The following is a 13,980-nucleotide window of genomic DNA, read 5'->3' as shown; positions in this document are numbered from 1 at the left end:
ATGGTAATTCAGATTTGTAGCTCTTGCAGAGTACTGGCTGCCTGGGTCAAATCAAAATCAAAATCTCGTTATTTGCAAATGAGGGGTCTACCTCGGTGGCAAATAGTACACTAAAATACATTATTGTCAAGCAATAAATTTTAAATTAAGAAGAGAAGAAGAAAATTTTCCTAGAATACAATATTATACAATTTACACTAACAATTTTTTCTATTAAACACACAGCTCATCCTTAATAAATTTATGTTGTTTACAAAATTCTACTTATAATATCTCCTGTACTTACAGACATAGTCAACTCATATACAATATGTGGAATTACTTCAAATAATACTATACAACTGGTATATGATTAAAATTTACATTGCATTTATTTACTTTTTTTTTTTTTTTTTACCCATTTTGGAACCTAAGTAGCATGACAACCTGCTGCGTCTTAACCAGAGCCCCTTTTGCCACCACTTTTCAGAGTTCCTGAAGGGCCTTGACAGCTACCGTAGCGGTCCCTAGAAGAAGCTGTCTAGACTCCTCAGTGACAGAAAAATAAATGTGAAAATGAAGGGGAAAGCCTATAAATGCGCAGTGACCTGCAGTGATTTATGGAGTAGAGACATTGCCATCTGTGAAGTTGCAGTGTCAAAAACTGGAGGTCGCAGAAATTAAAATGCTGTGTTGGATGTGTGGTGTTTTCTGACTAGACTGAATTTATAATAGTTTCGTAAGGGGATGTGTTAAAATGATTGAAATAACAAATAAAATGCAAGAAATCTGCCTGCTCTGGTATGGTCACATCATGCGCAGGAACAAGGACTGCGTGTGTAAGAGAGTACAGGACGCGAGATATAACATGAATCAATGATGTGCCTCTCTGTACAGCTCCACTGGCTGGACCCTGAATGAATGAGGAGTGAGGGAAACGAGGGGAGGAGCCACCCAACTTGCTAACACGACTGCTACACATTCAGCATGTAGTTTCCACACTAGAGGCCTGTCAACACTGTGGCCTCGAGTTGTCGCGCATCCCTTAGTTTGGTTCTTGCTACATTTGATGACCAGAACTTGTTCTGGAGGTGCATTCCAAAAGGAAGAGAGGAAGACCAAGATGATTGAGGGACTCCCTCCATGAGGATCTGAGGGAAAGACATTTGGGATAGAAGAAAATGGAAAAGACTTGCCAAAATCAACAACCGCATGAATTGGATAAGACAGAGGTGGTGGCAGTTATGGTAGTAGTAGTAGTAGTAGTAGTAGTATTTATTAATTCATCATGTCGTTTACATATTTACAGGACTCTATTTATATATACATAACTCTTCTAATAACATTATTACTTGAGAAATATTAATCTTATAACTAAACCACATATATTACAGAAGTAGTAGTATTATTATCAACATATTAATACTTAAAATAAATTGAACTTGTAACTATCTCTTGCACACATTAAATAAATTATTATTATTATTATTATTATTATTATTATTATTATTATTATTATTATTATTATTATTATTATTCGTCGCCATAAGACCTATCTGTGTCGGTGCGACGTAAAGCCCATAGCAAAAAAAAAAATTATTATTATTATAATAATACAAAATCACACCAACCTCAACAGAGTCGAGTAGTTATCAGTAAAATACCACGTAAGGTGAAACCTTGTGTGTGGTAATTTAGAATATTAATTACATAGTGAGAAATATATTTTAAATGATGCCTGAAATACGAGTATGGGTATGAGTGAATGACGGATATGATCAACAGCACATGGTGGAGCATTGAATAGAAATTGGATATGGTGACGTGATATTCTCATTTAGTTATTTCTTCCATAACAGTTTTATTATCCCTTACAAAGGATTTAAGACACTTCAGACTCATTTTCTGACCTAATAAAGTAGTTTGTAAAGAACCGGGAAGGACATTAAAGAATTTTGGAATGAAGTACAAGAAATTGCACTTTGTTATGCTAAGTTTGGGTTTGTATAACATACAACGGTGTTACATCTTACTGCGTGTTGAATATTCATGTTTAATGTTCTCAATTATATTTTTGTTTTTGTTAATATATTTGTATATTTCAAGGGCATAGAGCTGTTTTACATTAAATATATTTGCTTCAGCATATAATTGACTACTTGGGTATAATCTTCCTTTATGGTACATTATTCGTAATATAAGGTTTTGAACAACCTGTATTTTTTTTATTACATTTTTTTTTTTTTGATTTTTTGATTTTTAATTACATTTTTGTAGTAGTAGTAGTAGTAAATTTACCTTAATTGAAAGTCATGGCTGATACCATCCCATTTTTAATCTTTGCATCATCAGAACTGTACCTGTGCTAATGCATCATTAAACAGCCAGAAAATAATTAACGATGCAATCAATAAATGTAACGTAACCAAAAGACTGAATCAGCCCTACCTCCTACTCTTGTTTCAGGATCATGTGGTCTTTGCTGCTGACTGCCCTGGTGCTATGTCACTGTTCCGAGGCAGTCAGACTCTTTCACCTTGGGAGGCCTCGTGGAGGAATGCTGGGTGGACCTGGAGGAGACCCCATCACGACAGACATAAAAGAACACTGGTACAAGCAGCGACTGGACCATTTCAACCCTTCTGATACTCGCATATGGCATCAGGTGAGTTACAGAGCTCTGATCTTGTGGTAATGAACTATAGAGACTCCTTCTATGAGAGATGGCAATTTTTGAAAAGACACGGACATTGTTGAAATAAGAAATTACAAATTTTAATATTATTTAATGCAATCACTACAATCCATCACTACTGATCTGCATTTAGGGTAGTTGCCCAGGTGGCAGATTCTGTATCTGTTGTTTGCCTAGCCTTTTCTTAAATGATTGCAAAGAAATTGGAAATTTATTGAACATCTCCCTTGGTAAGTTATTCCAATCCCTAACTCCCCTTCCTATAAACAAATATTTGCCCCAATTTGTCATCTTGCATTCCTGATCACAACCACCACCACTGATTGTAAGGGACAAAACCTTGAGGTTGTTGAATGCTTCAGATATTTGGGAAGTGAAATAATGCAAGATGCAAGGTTGGAGGAGGAGACCAGCAGAAGGGTAAAAGTGGGAAATACTTTCTACTAGAATGTAAGGAACTTGGTGTGGAACAGAGAAGTTCCTATGAAATGGAAAGAGATATTGTACAAGATGTACTATACACCTATATTAACGTATGCATCAGAGACTTGGGCATTGGTTTGATCCTCTACAGCTCCACCAAAAGCTAAGCTATCATAGATGGCCTAGGCATCACTGAAGAGGCATACTAGGGAAATGACGAGTGAGGTAGTTAATCAATGAATATTCAAGATAAACTTAAATATTATAATCAAGTGGTCTGCCTATTCAATACAATATATAATTTATCATATCTAGTACATGTTTCGTCCCCTAAGGGACATCATCAGTTAATAATAAATTAACATTAATATATCAGAAATAAATGTTATTAAAATTGGAAAGACATATTAAAATTTTTTGACATTTAAAATAAGATCGTCATGATTTTGTTAAAATTGCAAGTCATAAGACAGATAAAACAGTTAAATTGTCCATATTTCTCTTGTTGATGTTCTTGGAAAATACCAGTTTTGCTTATAAAATCTTAAAATATCATTTGTTGTAAATAGCACACTTGATGTGTATATCTTGGTAGAATATTTGTTGAAACTTAATAAGCATTCCTTAGACGGTATAATAAAATTTAAAAGCTTCAGAATTTAAAGTCAGATCGGGGCCGTGATAGTAAAGTTCTGTGTGGTAATGGACACTTACCTCGGTAGAAGTGAGTCCTTCTCCGCACATCGGGGCCAATAATAAGGAATAAAATTTTATTCATTACCACACAGAACTTTACCATCACGGTCCCGATCTGACTTTAAATTCTGAAGCTTTTAAATTTTATTATACCGTCTAAGGAATGCTTATTAAGTTTCAACAAATCTTCTACCAAGAGATACACATCAAGTGTGCTATTTACAACAAATGATATTTTAAGATTTTATAAGCAAAACTGGTATTTTCCAAGAACATCAACAAGAGAAATATGGACAATTTAACTGTTTTATCTGTCTTATGACTTGCAATTTTAACAAAATTACGAAGATCTTATTTTAAATGTCAAAAAATTTTAATATATCTTTCCAATTTTAATAATATTTATTTCTGATATATTAATGTTAATTTATTATTAGCTGATGAGGGAACGAAACATGTACTAGATATAATAAATTATATATTGTATTGAATAGGCGGACCACTTAATTATAATATTTAAGTTTATCTTGAATATTCATTGATTGGTTATAGTCAATACGGGATTAGTATTACTTGAAATGAAGCTGTTAAAGCTTATCACTTGTAATGAGTGAGGTAGTTTCCCGTTGCTTTCCTCTGGCAACAAGGGATAAGAGTAAAATTCAGGCCAGTAAGATGAATTTCCTGAGGAGTATGGTAGGGAAGATGAGAAGGGACAGAGTAAGAAATGTTGAGGTCAGAAAAGAGATAGGGGTAGAAAAACTGAGTGATAGGATGGAGAAAAAATAAATTGAGATGGTTTAGACATGTTATGGGGATAGAGGAGGAAGGTTGCCAAAATAAGTGTTGGAGGCTAAGATAGAGGGAGAGAGGACAAGAGGGAGGTCCAGAGCAAGATGGATAGACTCTGTCAAGAGCTGTTAAGATAAGGAAAGGAAACTTATGTTATAGGGTTCTTATGAGTATAGTAATGTGATTTTCTTTTAAATCTATAATCCAACTTGCTGTCTTTTAGTGGCTAAGTCAATATTGTCCTCAAATGCAGTATTTTATCATATACCTTGTTGAGTTTTAGACGAATATTTGTGAGTAAGTTTTTAAACTTTTTTTTTTTTTTTTTTTTACAGCGTTTCTTCGTTAATAAGTCTTACTACAAAGCTGGAGGCCCTGTCTTTGTCATGATTGGTGGTGAGGGAGAGGCAAAACCAGACTGGATGTTTCAGGGAGCGTGGATTGACTACGCCAAGCGGCACAGTGCTCTGTGTGTCCTGCTGGAGCATCGTTACTACGGCAAGAGCCATCCCACTCCGTAAGTACGCCAAGTTTTTAACATTCCAGCTATCTGCTAGTCAAACTGGTCCAAGTTAAAGTTCTGCAAAGAAATCGGCCATGGATAATGGAAAAAACAAGCTAGCATCAAATAAAGTGATCTATAGAAATATAGGAACACAAAATGGTATAAATACGATGGCGTCTGAGGGATGAGGGAGCAATAGATTTTGTTTTACAATTGGCTTTATGTCTCACCGACACAGATAGCTCTTATGGCGACAATGGGTTAGGAAAGGGCTAGGAGTGGGAGGGAAGTGGCTGTGGCCTTTAAGTAAAGTACAGCCTCGGTATTTACCTGGTGTGAAAATGGGAAACCACGGAAGACCATCCTCAGGGCTGCCAACAGTGGGGTTCGAACGCACTATATCCTGACTGCAAGCTCACAGCTGCACGTCCCTAACTACACGGCCAACTTGCTTGGTGGGAGCAGTAGAAAAAAGAGAAGATAAAAACATGAAACCACAAAATGACAATAACGACCTCTACATCTTTATACACTGCTGTCTTCAAATAGGCGAGCCCTCTCCGAGTGAGTTAGCCGTATAGCTGTGAGCTTGTATTCAGGAGATGGTGGTTTGCTATGGTTTCTCATTTTCACACCAGGCAATTGCTGGGGCTATACCTTCATTAAAGCCATGGCTGCTACCTTCCCAATTCTAGCCCTTTCCCATTCCTTACGTTGCCGAAAACCTTCGATGTGATAGTGCGACGTTAAAAAAAACACCTCTTTTTTTTTTTTCCAACAGTGTTCCAGCAACTTGAATCCAAATTCTTCAAGGAGGCTTACATCTCTAGCCAGTTCAATCAAGTTTTTTTCAGAGGTTCAGGATACAGATAGCAGACGCTTACCAGTGTCAATGCGACAATCTCGAGCAAACGGTTGCTCACCTTTTGTTCGAATATCTGTTACGTGACGGCAAGAGACGCCCCTTAGTAGCTCATTTGAACTACTCCACCACTTAGAAATATCTTTTATAAGTTGTGTTGTTCTTCTGTTTTTGTGAGTTACTTGGAGCAACTATTTAAAATAGCTACAGAAAAACCTTGTTAACCCATATGCATCCACCCGCCCTTTGCTCTGACATTGCTAGGAATCCGCCAACTTTCTAGTATGCAACCTGGGTGTTGCAAGCTTTCGGTTAAAACAGTATAGTGGGTGATCGACTGCGTGTATTATCACGGGACCTGTTGTATATTATTGAGAAATTCCACACTATTGCTCATGACACCAAAAACAGAACTTTACAGAAATATAACACATAAAAAATCCCTTTGAAATCTTAAAATTTTCATTACCTTATCTCACCTCGGAAGTTCTTTAGTGTGTGTTATGGCTTAATTATATGGCACGAACCTAACATTTGCCGATTTGAAATAAGGAAATAATAGGAAACCAATACAACATGAGCCTAACATTTTCCTGATTTTGAAATAAGGAATTAATGGGAAACAAATCACGAGTAAGTGAATGAAGAGATTCGAACCTATATCCCAAATACGAACTTACAGCCGTATGTCTCTCTCGGTGTATTATTATTATTATTATTATTATTATTATTATTATTATTATTATTATTATTATTATTATTATTATTAAGTCTGAGGATCAGTGGTAAAGTGTTCACATCCAGGTACCAAGATCGTAGGCTCAAATCCGGCAGTCGCAATCGGATCTTGAGGGGCGGGAGAAAGTTCATTCGGCATTTCATGTCGTACGATATTACTACGCGAAAGATCTCTGGTGATATATTTCGTTTTCATTCATGCACAGGATCACTAATAACTTCTTCCTCACTAATACTGCTGAAATCAGAGTGTAAAACATCAAATATGCTTTGAATTTCGCTACTACTGAGCATTTCGCACGAGCAAGCAACTTCCTTCTCAGTCAGCCATCTTGTCAACAACAGAATACAGATTTCTCGATCGATATTTTAATCAATTCTCTTTGCCAAAGTTGCATACCAGAGCACTCTGGTGACACTTTGAGACACCAAGAACAGATTTCAATTAGAAATGTTTCCGGAAAATGCCAACAGATGTCACAAATGTCTCCAATATGCGACCTTGCATCCCGGCGTACCAGTCCGCTTGTGGAGTCCTGGCCCAGGCGCTCGAGCGCGTACCAGTCCGCTTACGGATGCATAGGGGTTAAGACGTTTTCTGCAAAGGACAAGGTAAAAAAACGTGTTATGCGAGAAAACGTACTACTGAATATATGAATAAAAACTATCCAGTAAGGATATGAAAACATTAGATACTTTTTACCCAGGCATGACATTTTATAATAGTTCAGTAAAATTTAAAATGCACCTTTTCAATTTTACTTATCTATTATTCTCGGTTCAATACGGACCTAAAACTGAAATTCTTAAATTTAAATGGCGTTTTATGTCGTGTATCTGCTGGTACAGTGAAAATTATATCTACAATTTCTAAAGAAGAGCGGAAAGTATTAAAACGTGTGAAAAACATTAGAGAACAAATATGAAAACCTTTTCTGCTGGGGCTTATAAAAAAAACAAGTGTACTGGTAAGGTTTAAAAAACACCAGACAACACATATGATGATGCTTGTTTGATGCTTGCTTGTTGTTTTAAGGGGCCTAACATCGAAGGTCATCGGCCCCAACACATATGAAAACGTGCACCGGGGTCGATAAAAATATTGGAAGTATTATTGCAGATCACATTCATTCTAAAGCAAATGTTATTTTGGATCAGCGGGGTATTAAGGATTATTTTCCGTCACACTCGTACACAGTGAATTGGAGGTTACGCTCGACCATGTGCGACTGGGAGGAATGACTTTGGCCGCCATTTTGACGTTGACAAAACTTCAACCAAGTCAAGTGATCGAATTGAAACTCAGAGGTGGGGGTTCAATATTCTTGACCTCTGCGCGCTTAAAGCTGTGAACTCCAGTCAACTTTCGGGCAGATTTTCACTTTGTGTTCATTAGCAAGGAATTTCACAACTTCCATATCCGTAACTAGGCTGTCGGAAGACAAATATGGACCACGCTAGTCAATTTCACACGATTATGTTTCTAATCCAGATATAGGCTACCGTATCACGCAATAAATATTTGCTACACTTCACTGTACCGCTCAACACAAAATCATGGAATGCGAAATACAGCCACAAATAGGCTCACTGTTATTCAGCCATCTCCCTGCTAACCAGCAAGCAAAACTGAACATTCCTGAGGCTTACTCTCAGAAAGTGCAATTTATCCTGTGAAGTTCAGGAATTCAAGGCTTCTTCCTGTAATTACGCAACTGTGGCGATGGCTATTACCAGGGTTGAAAATCACGTTTCTTTCACAAGGGATGACAAATAACATTTTCAGGGTTAGGAAAAATGTGATCGTAGTAAGCGGTAATAGCAAAAATTCATGACTCAGTGAGTGAGTTATTTTTATATAAATTTAATGCGATGAGAATCGGGACTTTGAATTTATGACGTGCTAAGTGGGAAAATGTGTTAATGAGGAATGCACTAACGAGGTTTCACTGTATATCTGAGAATTTTATGTAATAGTTCTGTAATAACTAATCGTTACCTAAAATTGTAATGTAAACATTATGTAACATAGTATTGAAAAGGTGGACCATTACAACATAAGTTTAGTTATTATTATCAATACAGATCAAGAACGTGAAGTTTATATCCTATGATAGTTCTGTAAATTGTGTTCTTCTGCGTTTGTGACCCATTTGGACCTGCTATTTTAAAACCACTGTAATATCGTAGCATTTTATGCAATAGTAATTATATTTTGTAAAATTGTAATGCTAACTTATGTTTTGTGTAATAAGGTTATGTACAATATTGGAGATTCAATTACAATACTAATAATAATTAATAAATAATCAATTGATAATAAATTTTTCATTGTTATTTCACATCTGTGGTCTGCTTCAGGGACCTGAGCGTCAAGAACTTGGCCTATTTGTCAAGTGAACAGGCCCTAGCAGATCTGGCCAAATTCATCGACCATATGAGGCGACGCTTTGAGCTGAGACCAACTGCTCGGTGTATTGTCTTTGGAGGATCGTATCCTGGTTCCTTGGCAGCATGGCTGAGGGCCAAGTACCCACATCTGGTCCATGCTGCTGTATCTACAAGTGGACCACTGATAGCCAAGCCAGACTTCAAGGGTGAGTTTGGATATCTCTGTTGATACAGAAGTGAAGTTTTGTTTCGTTCTGGACCAGAATTTTCACATCTGCATCTTTCTCATTCTTTAATCATTTTCTGAACTATGATTTCAAACTATGTTGGAGTGCTGCTACTATTACAGATGCTATTTGTCAAGTAGTGTCTGTACTGTCTTCATCATCATCATCATCATCATTTCCCATTATCCAGCTGTAGCTGGGTAGGGGCAAATATGGTTCCTCTTCACTTTCTTCGGTCCTTTCACCATTCCTCCTCCAACACTGTGTCAGTCCAGGTTCCTTTCTCTGATACTGCGTTGGATTGTGTCCTTCCATCTCAATCGTGGTCGGCTGCGGCTTCTCCTTGCATGTGCATTTCGATCACCTGTTTTGGCATTCTTTCATCACTCATTCGCTTTATGTGCCCAAACCATCTTAGTCGAATATTCTCTGTTCTATTATTCATTTTTTCCGCTTAAATTTCTTTCCAGATTTTCTCATTCCTTATTTTGTCTCTTCTACTCTTCTGTATCATACTCCGCAAGAACTTCATTTCGGCTGCCTGTATTCGACTCGAATCCTTCTTTATCATTGTCCAAGTTTCTGCTCCGTAAGTTGTTATGGGTACGTAATACATCTTGTACATAGTTTCCTTTGCTTCCAATGGCACATCTTTGTCCCATAACGTGTTTCTTACTCTATGATAGATACAGCTTTCATCTTGAATCCTCTTACTAATTTCAGCATCCAGTTGAGCATTCTCCATTAATTCACTGCCCAGGTGTTTGAACATCTCCACTACCTTCAGGGCTTGTCTGCAAGTCCAATCTGACTCTTCCCTTCTTCCTCCACTTTAGTCATAACAAGAGTTTTACTCTTTTCTACACTTATTTTCAATCCACGTTCTTCGATCTTACCTAGATTTCTCAATGCAGTTCCATCATCTGAGCTCTGCGCCTTGTGCGGCCATGTCTAGTGTGTAATTAGGAAGCGTCCAGTACACAAGCAGGAGTGAAAATGAGCAAGAGAACAAGTTTTACAGCATCCTTCAAGTTTATTATTCTTGAGTCAACAACATACAAATTTACAGTTAATGTAAAAATCAGTTTGAAGTACACAAAACATAATATACGAGTTTTTTTATATTACATGTGCCCAGTACTGTGCAATGTAGGATACACTCAGAGTGGCTTTTAGGAATTCATCCTCTGTGCAAGATGTTGGGCACAGAGGGCAATGAAGTGTGTGGTTTTTTCCTGTCCATATTCACATATTTTATCACTTGTACTGAACCCCCATTTCTTCAGGTTATCCCCTAGATGTTCTCACTCCCGATCGTAGCCTATTCAGGGCCTTCCACACCAGCCAGCTTTCATTATGTCCAGGTGGTAACTGCTCAGCAGCTGGCATCCATCCGTGGTGGTGAGGGGGGTCCTCTTCTTCCACAGCTTCAGCTTTGCCTTCTCTAGTGAGATAGTAAGCACCTCAGATGACCTCAGAAAGCTCTTCCGGGATCTCAGTGGTTGCTGAGGAGAACTATGTCCATTCAGTGGATGGGCACTGTTGTGTTTCACCTAAAGCGTCTGCCTGTTGGCAGCTACTTCTGTACGTACACAGGGTGGTGCTGTTCCACCAGGTAGGCGAAGCTTTATCTGACCCTGTAATAATTAAGAGGGGAATTCCTCAAGGCAGTATTATTGGACCTTTATATTTTCTTATATATATCAATGATATGTGTAAAGAAGTGGAATCAGAGATAAGGCTGTTTGCAGATGATGTTATTCTGTACAGAGTAATAAATAAGTTACAAGATTGTGAGCGGCTGCAGGGTGACCTCGATAGTGTTGTGAGATGGACGGTGGGCAATGGTATGATGATATGATGATAAACGGGGTTAAAAGTCAGGTTGTGAGTTTCACAAATAGGAAAAGTCCTCTCAGTTTTAATTACTGCGTTGATGGGGTGAAAGTTCCCATTGGGGATCATTGTAAGTACTTAGGTGTTAATATAAGAACAGACCTTCATTGGGGTAATCACATAAATATGATTGTTAATAAAGGGTACAGATCTCTGCACAATGTTATGAGGGTGTTTAGGGGTTGTTGTAAGGATGTAAGGATATAAGTCTCTGGTAAGACCCCAACTAGAGTATGGTTCCAGTGTATGGGTCCCTCACCAGGATTACTTGATTCAAGAACTGGAAAAAATCCAAAGAAAAGCAGCTCGATTTGTTCTGAGTGTTTTCTGACAAAAGAGTAGCGTTGCAAAAATGTTGCAAAGTTTGGGCTGGGAAGGCTTGGGAGAAAGGAGACGAGCTGCTCGATTAAGTGGTATGTTCCGAGATGGCATGGGAGGACACCAGTAGACGAATAAGTTTGAGTGGTGTCTGTAAAAGTAGGAAAGATCACAGTATGAAATTAAAGTTGGAATTCAAGAGGACAAATATGGGCAAATATTTGTTTATAGGAAGGGGAGTTAGGGATTGGAATAACTTACCAAGGGAGATGTTCAATAAATTGCCAATTTCTTTGCGATCATTTAAGAAAAGGCTAGGAAAACAACAGATAGAGAATCTGCCACCAGGGCGACTGCCCTAAATGCAGATCAGTAGTGATTGGATATGAAATGGCACCATCAGAATGTTGGCCGGCAGGGTGTTAGAAGTTGTGGTGTACAATTTCTAATCACTAGATTGCGTGTCAAAAGTGTGGATTCAGTACCAACATTAGGCCTTGAGCAGTCGCCTTGGTGCTATTCAACAGGAGTAGGCTATGCGCCCAAACTGGGTTTAGCCCTCTCCCTTCCTACCATCTTATATCACGTCATTCATTTCATCTTATTAACTCCTCTGACAGCGTTGATAACAAGAAGGGCATCCGTTCGTAGAAATTTGCTACAAAGATTCATCTCTCTTTATAGCCAGCCCCGCCGAGAAACGGGACAAGGGTTGGATATACACTCCGTGATTTACATCGCATGGCATTTTTTAAAAACAATTTTTAAGTATTTTCATTATGCCTTTAATTTTGATTATTTAAGTAACCATAATTATTGTCAAAATTAGAGAGTGCGGTTAGGGGCACGCAGCTGTGAACTTGCACCTGGGAGATAGTGGGTTCGAACCCCACTATCGGCAGCCCTGAAAATGGTTTTCCGTGGTATCCCATTTTCATACCAGGCAAATGCTGTACCTTAAGGCTATGGCCGCTTCCGTCCCAGTCCTAGCCCTTTCCTATCGCATCGTTGCCATAAGACTTACCTGTGTTGTTGCGACGTAAAACAACTTACAAATTCTCCATCTAACTCATTCCTGGTTGCCAGTGTTTCGCCCCAGTGTGCTAAGTTGGGCTCATTAGTTGGTAAATAGTACACCTACCATGATGCATGGCTATTGCATACCGTGGAGGCCACTGCGTAGACTACTTGGAGCCACCGGCAGTGCCAATGCAGTATGAGAGACTTCATCTCATTACCAAAAAATGATGCCTGCCTGGCCATCATTTGATATAGATGTTGATTCCCTTAGGGAATCTGAAATATTTTTCCCGAATGAGTAAATTTATAATACCAATATAAATGGTCCTTTATTGGACTTATAAATTTTCCAGATAACGCATTCCTGGTTGCCAGCGTTTCGCCCCAATTTGTACACACTGATCGCCCAGTTCACAAGCCATGCGTCTTGGTGGTTGTGCTATTTACCAACTGATGAACCCAACTTAGTACACTGGGGTGAAACGCCGGCAATCAGGAATGATTTAGCTGGAAAATTTATGATGTCCAATAACAGACCATTTATATTGGTACTATAATTTACTCATTCAGGAAAATATTTGAGATTCCCTAAGGGAATCAACATCTATATCATCTGATGGCCAGGCAGGCATCAGATTTTGGTAATGAGACAGTTTCTCATAGTACTTTTTCACTGTTGGTGGCTCGAAGTAGCCTACGCAGTGGCTTCCACGGTATGCACTAGCCATGCGTCTTGGTGGGTGTGCTATTTACCAACTGATGGGCTCAACTTAGTACGCTGGGGTGGAACGCTGGCAATCAGGAATGAGTTAAGCTGGAAAATTTATAATGTCCAATAGCGGACCATTTATTTTGGTACTACAAATTTACTCATTCGGAAAAAAATATTTCAAATTCCCTAAGGGAATAAACATCTGTAAAACAACTTGAAAAAAAGGAGAAAATTATCTAAAGTAACAAAAACAACTATGTTGTAAAATATGGAGGTATTTAAAACAATGTTGCCTCGTATCTTAACTGTCAGTTATAATAAAATGGATACACAAATATTTTTTGTAAATTTAATGCCTGGATTATTTTATGAATATTACATATTTCACTGGTATTTACTACATTTTAATGTACATATTTTGCAATTTTATATTACAGAAAGATCCGTCCCTAAAGATGATGCTGATACAGTCTTAAAATACTATGTTATTTACTACTGTTTAAATTTGGGGTCAATGCTGAAGTTCTTAGTTCTGTTCCTATATATGCATGAACACTGATCTGATTCACTTGCTTACAGAGTACTATGGAGTAGTCCAGGATGATCTACAGAACCAAGACCCCATGTGTGTGCAGGCTGTGGGTAATGCTACACAACAGATAAACTTACTGCTGAACCACCGCCTTGGCCAGCAGACTGTCACTAAGCTCTTCAGGTATGCATGGA

The 13,980-nt window shown here is 38.0% G+C and overlaps 1 protein-coding gene across 7 annotated transcripts in view; it reads left to right on the top strand.

The window, feature by feature from the left end:
- LOC136878995 (putative serine protease K12H4.7) overlaps nt 1–13,980 on the top strand; it is a 108,317-nt gene that overhangs the window by 29,312 nt on the left and 65,025 nt on the right. For all 7 annotated transcript variants that reach the window (XR_011018639.1, XR_011018640.1, XM_068228918.1 and 4 more), the window contains exons 2-5: nt 2,446–2,644; nt 4,921–5,102; nt 9,052–9,287; nt 13,834–13,969. Coding sequence is in view for 5 of the 7 variants with exons in the window: in XM_068228918.1 (XP_068085019.1) it covers nt 2,446–2,644; nt 4,921–5,102; nt 9,052–9,287; nt 13,834–13,969 (753 nt within the window). In the remaining 2 variants the exon portion in view is untranslated. The remainder of the gene's footprint in view (nt 1–2,445; nt 2,645–4,920; nt 5,103–9,051; nt 9,288–13,833; nt 13,970–13,980) is intronic.

The sequence above is a fragment of the Anabrus simplex genome, chromosome 8, assembly GCF_040414725.1.
Source record: "Anabrus simplex isolate iqAnaSimp1 chromosome 8, ASM4041472v1, whole genome shotgun sequence".
Taxonomy (NCBI): Eukaryota; Metazoa; Arthropoda; class Insecta; order Orthoptera; family Tettigoniidae; genus Anabrus; species Anabrus simplex.
This window is presented reverse-complemented; position numbering and strand designations above follow the sequence as displayed.